The 10529-nt window shown below is 38.9% G+C and overlaps 1 protein-coding gene and 1 pseudogene across 1 annotated transcript; one reads left to right on the forward strand and one right to left on the reverse strand.

Moving 5' to 3' along the window:
- Window positions 1-1208: 1208 nt before the first annotated feature.
- Window positions 1209-2820, forward strand: LOC149099401 (uncharacterized). Its single transcript, XM_089276825.1, has 5 exons — window positions 1209-1276; window positions 1855-1904; window positions 1977-2039; window positions 2139-2297; window positions 2423-2820. Exons 1-5 carry the CDS (start codon window positions 1209-1211, stop codon window positions 2818-2820), a joined length of 738 nt encoding a protein of 245 aa, XP_089132951.1.
- A 56-nt stretch (window positions 2821-2876) lies between these two features.
- LOC149099402 (uncharacterized) lies at window positions 2877-8362 on the reverse strand (annotated as a pseudogene).
- Between the last annotated feature and the right edge of the window lie 2167 nt (window positions 8363-10529).

The raw sequence follows: 10529 nt of genomic DNA on the forward strand, positions 1-10529 counted from the left end.
GCCGATTTGTTTCTGCCCACGTGACGCCGCTCAAATATAAACGAAGGCGGGCCATTCACTAATTTGGAGTATTGTTCTGCAGTTGAAAAGCTCATAAATTTTATCAATGATACTTGCATAAATAGCCTTGTAAACGCAAGCCATAATCACTTTAGACAATCCCTGATTGAGAGAAGAGCTAAGGAAAATGAGTAAGTTTTACGAAGTGTCAAAAGTGCTCGATAAGCGCACGGACGCTCACGGTCGTGTTCAGTATCTTGTTCGCTGGCGTGGCTATGGAAAGAAGAACGATAGCTGGGTGGATGAAGCCGATACAAACGAGCGCCTAAAACAAGTCTTTAGGACACGCCACCAAGGAACTCCAGGCTTGCTGCAGACCTTGGCTGTGTTAGTTGCAGAGAAGCTGAACATGAAGAAACCACCAACAACCAGCATCGTGAGACGTGCGTCCGTTACCATGCCGATGGATGCCGAGACCTTTAAAGAGTTGTTCGGTGGACTTCCTTCCGCGCCAAATCTCTTGCGAGCGACGAAGTTTTCTGTGCCCATTCACGAGCTTGACGCCATAATGCCTGCCGGATGGTCACTAAACACTTTTAAAACCTCTACGACTTGTCGGTTGCAGCCCGGCAAGCCTGTCGAGATTGCTCTCTTAGAGCGTAAAAAAGTGTTTTTTGATCATTTGGGGTGTTTGCGCTGTCAAGGCGGGAATGGAGCCCCCGTCGCTTGCAAAGACGTGGTACGGAAAGTAGTGTTCGGTTCAACTCTTTTAAAGGTCTCATTCTACCGTGAGCGGAACAAGCAAGCCGAGCGGAAGCCCAAGGAGCGCACGAGACTAACCTGGGCGAAGCCAAGATCAGTCGCCAAGTGAACAACAGTGACCTACCACTGGGTAGTCACTTAAACAAACGGCTCCTTTAGGAGCCACCAAAAATAAGAAAGCGTTGACCAACTTGAGTGTGTGATACTTTTCTATTTCTCTTTTCTGGTCCTTTTTTGTATTCATTAAATTATTTGCCTTAAAAAAAAGCTCAGCATTCAATCCACCTCGATTTGAACGGAAAGCTCCATACGTCTCACTTTTTAGATCGCGCTAGTCGCGTGCATCCCCGGGGTTGGTATCACTGAAATAATCATACTAAAATGGGCTTTATTCAGTGACCTTTAACCCAGTCGCCCTTTTGAACTAGCCTGGTAATTTGACACCGATGCCAGTTGGCACTGTCAAAAGCGTGGTCTATTCATCAATCATGGAGGAAGCAGGGCACGAGGCTTGGTAAGTGAGAAGTTAATGCATCCGTATTAAGTACTTCTGCCTGTGACCTATCTCCGTTTGCAAACGCGAAAGTATTTCTTAGTCAAACAGCACATCAAAGCTCACAGTAAAAGCTCGTAAATCCGCCGGTGGTTCAGTGAAATGAGCTAAATTTATTCTCGATGAAATAGCTGCCGTTTCCAACTTGACGGATTACACACAACAACAGAAAGTATTAGTGTAGATTTTGAAGTGCCTGTTGAGCGACGGACCACAAAATACACCTCAAATAGATATCACACTGATGGATAAGAATGCTGCACTATAAATCTCATCGGTTTAGCATGCTATGGAAATCTAATGCCAAAAATATATATGACCAAATTCAGGATATCAAAATACTCTACTCGTGTTACACTCGCGCTGACAACAATTTATTAAATGGACTGCTTCTTGCTCTCAGACCTGGTGAAATGATTCTCACATTGTCAGAAGAAAAAGAAAAAAAAGTCAAGTCAAGCCCTTCCATTCCTCTCCAATTTAGTTTCTGGAATTGTCCAAACTCATCACTGACATTTCTTTTTATCTTATTTTATTAGTGAGATATTTCCAGTTCCAGGAAGCTCTGGACTAGGTGGAGTGGGTCAAGGTAAACTACTACTCTATGCCCTAAGTAAATGGCATATAATAATGTTGAAAATTTGACATGGTAATTGATAAGATTTTATAATTTATCAAATTATTTCTAAATTCACAGGAGTTAAGAGAAAAAGGGATTCACATGGTAAATATTACTTTTCAAGGTGGAGTTTGAACAGTTTAAAAAAAGAAGAAATTTGAGTATTCCATTTAACATACTACTTTTTTTAATTATTTTATTTAGAACAATTAAAATGGGGCTGTGGGTTCATTGGTGGCCCCATCACCACAGAGGAAAACCCTGACTCGGAAGACCCTGACTCTGAAGACCCTGACCGCAATTACCATTCAGCTGTTACCGAGGTCATCTCGGATTCCGAAGATGACCTCTTCTTTTTAGATGGTGAGTTAGCAACCACTTGTCATTGTATCTAAATCATATTTAATAACAAAGTTCAGGATCAAGGCAATTAACCAACAAAATTTTTATACTGTTGATAGGTGACAAACATATTTTTACATTTTCAGAAGTGTTGCCCAGAGAAAATGACGAGAGAGCAGAGGAGGTGGATGAGGAGGAAGAGGGAGAGGCCGTTTGGAGCGAAGAGGAGTGGGAGGAGTGGGAGCAGTGGGAAGAAAATGAAGAGAATGAGGAAGATGAGGAGGATGATGACGATAATGAGGAGGAAGAAGACGAAGACGCTGACGATGAGGAGGAGGAGGAAGAGGAGGAGGAGGAAGAAGACGAGGAACTGGGAGGAGGTGTCCTGACCGACCTTTGCGTGGTCTGTGTAACCAGACCACGGAATGCAAGTTTTATTCATGGCGACACAGGGCATCAAGTTTGTTGCTTTGAATGTGCAACAAAATTAAAAAATGAAAGAAAAAGATGCCGTGTGCCGGAAAAAAATCAAACTTGTGGTTAAAAATTTTTTTTAGTGACAGTTAATTTTAATGTAATTAGTATATGTTATTACTATAATTTTTCTTTGTAAATATTATTTATTTTTTATTACTAAGAAAATAATATAACAGGGATTAAATAAACTTTGTGTGGTCATTGCTTTTGCAAATTTGGTGGCTCCTAAAGGAGCCGTTTTTGTTTTTTGGACAAGTTCTGTAATGTGAACTTCAGCCCTCTTGTTCTTCGTGGTGGTTGTAAACATGCATGCTCCCTATCTGGCTGTCAGGGGCTTCTTCATCTGAGCTGTCTGGACTGGCAGGCACTTTCGACTTCACGTAACTTCTCCGTTTTCTTTTGAGGTTGTGGCATCGGGCAAACATCATCCTGTTTTCTTGTTCCATGACCTTTAAGAAAAGACAACACTTATTGTTTTGATTTAAAAATGTAGCAGCTTATAAGTTATTTATCCCTTGTAATTTGTGATGGTTATAATACTGAGTCAAGTAAAATTCAGGGAGTAATCATGCAAGTATTTTGAAATTACAAGATGAATTCTACAACGATTAATCCTATCGCAAACATTTATAGTATCAATAGATAGCAATTTTTTTAGAGTAGGAGGACATCAAGAGACTCTTTTATGGAAAAAATGTCGAAATTTATATTTACAAACCAAGAATTTTGTTACAGGTAGATAACGTTAAATGCTTTGCCTACCTGAACTGTGTATTTTGAGTTTTTTCCTCCTTTTTGTGATCCACGATGGAATGCCTGGGATTGCCAATGGTTCTTTTTTTCCACAGGCTGGCAATTAAACTGCATCAAAGTACCATGCATCTCCAGAAACTGTGGTACATGATATACAAATGCTGAAAAAAAAAATACTAAATTTATTTTTATACCACAAAGTTTCACTTAGAAGCTACCTACTTATATAAGTACAATCACTTTCAGGCCTATCTATCTGCTAATAATAAAAACTAGATGCATTGTGAAATTATTATTTAATTTCATCATCATTACTTCCATCCAGAAAGACATTTGTTAAGAGAATAATTTTTGTTGACGTACTGTGAATGTAGGGGGTGATGTCGTCATCATAGTAAATTTCAAGAAAGAGCTTTCCCCACTCCCGCACATGTTTCTTAAAGCTCTGAGGCTGAAGGTAGTCAGGATCATTTTCTTGAACCTGCAGTGCCCGCATCAAAGTCTTAAAACCCTACAACAAAAAGCAAATGCAGATAACAATTAAACATCATTATTAATTGTCTGTACTAAAAAAGGGCTGCCACTTGACAGAAAAATAAAAATTTTCTGCCTTTTCTCCAAAGTGTTTTTGGATAGTTGGGGAATTGTTCAATAAAACTGATGCCTGATATTTGCAGCTTAATTCCAAAGAAGTCAATAGCAAAAGGTGGATAGAGCTTGTGCTTGCAAGCAACTTACATTCCACAAATCATCTATGCCCTCTGCATCTTCGGTACCCACAGCTTCCATAACATTCTTAATGTTCAGTTTCTCCAAAACGTTTTGCAATTCTTTTCCTGATGTTCAAAGAAAATATAAATATTTAGAATTATGAATAAAAAACAGGGTTTAAATTTTTAACTTCTTAGTCTTGTGGCTAGTGATAAGTTTGGAGCGCATAAGACTTGCTCAGGAAATCATAGGTTATAAATGCATACTGAATTTGATTGTGTAGCCATGCCAACTATGTTATTAACAAATGTAGATATATCATTTCATATACATTACATCATGTAGATATATTGTTAACTTATTACCATTTAGACTTGTCCACTTTGTTTCTACTTTTTCTGCGAGTTGGTTATATTCTTCAAAAAATTTGAATTCCACTTAAATTCTCTCCATTTCTTGTGTAAGAATGTCTGGGCAATCGTTGTTGATAACAACCTCAACAACCTATATTGAGACAATAAACAACACAAAATTAATAAGTGTCTGTTTTCTCATTCATTTGATATATGTTTTATGTAGAGGTAATGGAGTGTGTGCATTGTCGTGTAATAAAAAATAAAATCGAAAACCATTCAGTGGATAAAGTCAAGAAATTGTAATATTATAGACGATAAATAAAGAAGGCAGTTCACCAAGTTTAAGGGGTGTGCGCTGTCCCAAAGTTGAGCTATTCGTCGAAATGTTCTGCGCAAAATTATAGAGCCTAGTATGGAGCCGCCATGTTGGAGGACCTCCTTACTCCTCCAATATGGCGGCCGGAAAATAGTGTTAACATCTGGAACTTACTTTGGCTCTCGGACGACTGATTATCAGAACCGAACCAAAAAATATTTACAAAAACACTTTTCCTAATACTTTAACTCCTAAAATGGCTAAAGCGATCTTGGCTTCATGTCACGCACCGCCGTAACTCCAAAATTCAAAATGCGCATAAGAAAATGGTATTTCTCTATATACTATATGATACTTGTAGGCTCACCTGATGGAATAGCAGTCCCATTATTCTTAAAAATAAATGTAATGTGTCCACCACAACAAACTCAAAAGGGATGTTAAGAAGAGGAGGCATTTTGCATCCTTTCCTTGCAGCAGTGGTGGAGCGCTGGCACAACCCAGTGCACTCTGACAGCTTTCTCTCAATTGGCCACTCATCAACTGGAAAAAGATTCACATAATATAATTAGATTCTGATATAGACTGTCTGAATGTAGATGTGCATTTTTTGTATGTTGTTAGAGAATATTTAGTCAGTCTACTAGTACTTCTATATTTCTATTATCGCCTTGCTTGTTGTTGGCTCTGTGATGATGCATATGAAATTAAAATACAAAATGTCAAAAAGAAATTCTCCCTACTTACTATCAAGGTTGTTGATTTGATCCTTGCAGCAATAACACCAAATACAAAAGTATTTGGAGCTAGCTCCATTTAGTCCATAAACAAGAGCCAGAAACTTCCAGTCGGAACAACAATACCTGTTAATAAACAAATTATTAAACGTAAATTAACCAGTAAACACCTTTAAGGTCATTATTTGTTAGTATCTGAGGTGTTTTGTTTATGTTTAGAATGCATGAAGCTGATTTTAAATGTCTGTGTTTAAGTCAGCAATCGGCATTGTCAAGCCAATATGAAAACATGATTTAGGACTTATTCATCTGAGGCTTTTAAAGAGAAAGGAGTGATCAGTTAATCTTAGAGAAAAGACAACACTCACCACTCAACATCAAAGTGTTCGCCATCAATTGATATTCCTTCTGCTTTCAAATCATCGATTTCTTGAAAGGTCTGCCCAAGGCAAGCTTTCAATTCTTCATAGTCTTCTTTACCTATGGAATGGTAATAGGCATGATTCACTGACTGACATATTTTGAGCACCAAAGCAAAATTAACAAGAAAGATTGGGAACTGTTTTTTTTAATTAATATAATGACTCTTGGTTAAATGTGTTTGAAGGCTTTGCATATGAAGGCAAAGGGTTTGCAAATGGTAAATGCAGACTTAACTAGAGAGCAAGACAAGGTGTTTTTCTATGGGAGACTAAGATTTGACTAAACTCTTGTGAGACATATTTGTTTCAGAGACCATTTACCACCCCTTAAAGAGAAACCTGGTATTGAAGCTTGGCATCTATGCGACAGGAATTAAAATGTTAAGATATTAAAATCTCTGCACTTACCATTGTAGAGTGCCAGAGTATACTGGTATTCGTAAGTAGCTTTATTTTCACACAGAATGTTGAACACAGCCATAACTGTGCCAATCCTTTTGCTTGTCCTCCTCCCATCAGCTGCGAATCGGAGTTTAATTTTGGAACCATCTTTTTTGATGGCATCCTTAACTTCCGGTATTGCGACTAAATACTGCAAAACATCACGAATACTCCTCCGGGCACCATCAGCTTGTTTGGCCTGCAATTATTTATGACCAAAAAAAAATAAATTGCAAATTATTATGCTTGCCACAGTCGCACACGTATTGAACACTACAAATCAAAATAAACTTACTCTAATATATTAGTTCAAGGGACCAGATCACACAATTTAAGGCAATTTCAGCACTGACCAAATTGTCATTAAATAAACAGAAATATCAAATTGACAGCTTAAAACGGTAAAAACACTAAAAACAAACATAGAAAGGCCAACAAGAGCCATGGATGGTCATAATAATTATGATTATCAAAGATGATTATTAAAGACTTTTGATGATAAGGTTGCTCATCAGCAAATGCCAAATATAAATGGGATATGAATGGTCGTGTTCTCTAATAATTAATTTACCTCCGGGATTTGAATTACTTGGATCTCCTTGTTTTGGGACTTCCTTTCCTGTTTGACTGTGGACAGTGGCGGGACGTGACTTCTAACTTTTTCAGGGAGCGCCATCCTGAGTTCGTGGAAGGCTTTGTCACTTACAAGTCCTTCATCCTTCGCCGCCAAGATCCTTTGTACGACTTCGTGAGCGTAGCCCTCGTCGTCATCGCCGTCATGTTGGTTGTCAGATAGTGGGATTACAAGTTCACGGCCGCTAACATAAAATTTAACCTGTGTGAAAAAATAAACAGAGCATCTTAATAACTATGCTTACGTTCGTCTGCACGAGTAAAATCAGGTAAACTACGTTAATCAACAAAAAATCGCAAAATAAATGACTCTGAGGTCGGCAAGAAGGAAACAGATGCGGCAATGAGGATTAAATGTTAGGAATATAAACGTGTAAACAACAGCAACGAAACAGCAACTGTGTGTAATTAGCCGCCATGTTGTCAGCCATCTTTTTTTCAGCGGTTTCAGCTCAAAGCCCGCTGAAAGTTATCGATATACCGTGGGCACACTACATACGTCACCCTTTCAGCTTGTACAGCGATGGCATCATATCTCATCATATGGCTACGTAGCTTCTTCATAAGAACAATTTGCCGCAAAGCGAATTAAAAGCAAAGAAAATATATTTGAGTTTTAAATCAGAGGTAAATAATTGCAGTAAACTCTGGCAAAAAATAGTAACCAAGCTGTTTTGTCTTCACGTGGTATCGCCTGCATAAAAAGTTTTATTTCAGACGCGCTCACTAAGAATCTTTGGTTATAGCGTGAAAGGAATAAACAGCGACAGGTGAATGTAACACTGAGTAATTACCAATAAATTTTCGAAATGATACGTACCTCGATTGGTTTAAATTCTGCTGGTAAAATCTCTACAGCATTTCGGAGGAAGGCTCCGATTTTTTTTCTCTTCAAAGACCGCACAGCCCTGTCCACGTCCCAATAGCTTTTGCGGCTGACGTTAAATTTTACTGTGTTCTTTACAGGGTCAACTGCAAGGCGACTTTGGTCAACTTCCTGTCTTAGAAGCTGAAGTTCCTGGCGAAGCTGGAAATTCTCCGCTCTTCTCCCTGCCAATTCCACCGCCTGGCCATTATTTTCGGCTCGTAGCTGCTGAACCTCAGCCTGCAGTTGGCGAATATGCTGGTCGTACGCCTCAAGGAGTGGCAAAGAGATAGCAGACTGCTCTACCTCAAAATGCCTCGGTCCGCGTTTGTAGAGGACGTTTGGCGCCTTCTCTATCTTAAACTTGGAAAACATTGCCTAGAAAACTTTTTTTTCAACGATCTAAACATGAGCGAAATGGTTGTTGTCAAGTGACAATAGCGAAATGATTGTTGTCAAGCACGCGTCTCTATAACCATTTACCTCATTAGAATAACTAGAACTCAATGACCATTCATGACAACAAGAAAACAATGGTGTCAACTAAGCGCGAATTTCAAAGACGCTCAGCTGCACTCAAAACATGTTATACGCCGGTAACTTTTTTAAATAACCAATTCGGAGAACAAGCTGAATAGAGGTCTTCATTAGAACTTTATTCATGTTGTGCACAAGACCTGACAATGGTTAGCGGCACGCGCTTCTACATGGAAAGTAAAGTTTTTGTCAATTAATGGTTTGTTGACGATTAAGAGACAAAGACGATAAAACAATACACAACTAGCCACGAAAGCGTTCAAGTTATGAATACTTTAGTGGAACTAATGCAATGAAAGTGTTTGGTAACTAAATTCCCCAAGAATCCTGTCACCATTTCTTAGATTGACTAATTATAAACTTTAATATGTTTGGAAAGAGTAAAAATCGATTAGTTTGAATTGGGGGAGTAACAGCACTAATAGCGCAATTGTGTTTTTAAATAACACGAAAGGCGCTTTTGTTTTCTTATACTTAAAGACATTCAATAATTTTATCATGACAATTTAACCCTCCCAAGAGTTTACTGATATTTCGAACATAATTGATAGTGGCGGAAACTACGGCAGTTCGTCGCTGCAAGTAGGCTACTTTCCACGCAGCGTGTTTGGCTTACTAGCGGCTGGCCTATTGCAGAGCATTAAACAGACCAGAAAAAAAGGCTTATTTCTTCGCTTCACTTTTCTTTGCCGATGACTGGGTTTTACTTGCAGTTTATTTTTCACTTTTTCATTTGTATTTTAAAATACACACCCTGGCAATTTAAGCGTGCGTTTCTGAACGTTGGCGTTCGCCGGTTTGCAACAAGAAAGAAATAACTTCTACAGCCCGCGCTTCATGTAACAAATTTTCCCTTCCGTACCCCGGAAAAATGTCGCTGTACTGAGCGACATTTCCCCTACCCCACCACGAGAAGGGTGATATTGTCAGCATCTGGTCGTCAGCGAAGATTTTGAATCTCGCTCTCGGAAATTGGCTGAGAGTCGGTTCTTTGTTCTAGAAACAATAGCGCCTTTCAAGCTGCAAACAATAAAAAATGCCCATAAACGGTGTGCCATTGTCCAAAAATTAAACACAAAGTCTGATATGCCTCCTGCTCGGTTAATAAGAGCTAATTCAAGAACAATAACAGCAGCTGTCAAGAAAAACATTTGAAATTTGAATTTGATGGGCTATGTACGTATATGATAAAGCATACCAGCTTATTTAGGTATGCTGGTTAACACTCAGGGAAAAGACATAAATTCATATCAGTAGTCAGATCAGTAAAAGTCATGCACCTTTAGACCTGATTGTTGTAATGTGTAGTTTAGCGCTGCTTCATAGTACGTATATTCTGCCTTGCATAAGAATATAAAATTAACGTAAAGGAAAGGTACCATTTGTTTCCTCTAGCTGAATGTCTTTTCTGGGACCACACCTTCACTCCTCCAGGCAAAAACCTAAAGTTGTTTAGCTTACTGATGCCAGAAATTTTCTGTTGCAGTCCAGTGATTTCAGTTTCTCCAAAACAATCTAGTACAGCCACACGAGTCCCAGGGAAACCACCATGAGAGAATCGCCTTCTCCATCTCTTTCGCGTTGGTAACATTGTTACCCTCATTAACAAACCTTGTAATGTGTCCTTTGACAGTTGCAGCCATACGATCAGCTGGTCCCTTTCCCCCTTGGGGATCTGAGAAGCCTACCTCGGTGACTTGTAATCCTGTTGCTGTAACAATAGATCGTATCACTAGGTTAGAGATCATAGTAACGCAAGTGTGTCACGTGATTTTGTAATCGATATAATACTTTTTAGATAGAACAAGGCGTTGTCTCAAGTGTATTCTAGGGAACACTCGATTCCATTAAAGCACTTTAAACAGTTTTCTATGATCTGTTCGATATCGAAACATGGTGTCAGAAGTCTACTGAGCCTAACGCCTGCAAGATCATGCCTACGCCTGGTCAAGACGATTCGGCTGATGCAAGTCCACCAAGTGTAGCGCAGCAAAATGAAGCTGTA

Source organism: Orbicella faveolata, unplaced genomic scaffold, assembly GCF_042242905.1.
Source record: "Orbicella faveolata isolate gen_17 unplaced genomic scaffold, um_ofav_v1 contig_46, whole genome shotgun sequence".
In the NCBI taxonomy this organism is placed as follows: domain Eukaryota; kingdom Metazoa; phylum Cnidaria; class Anthozoa; order Scleractinia; family Merulinidae; genus Orbicella; species Orbicella faveolata.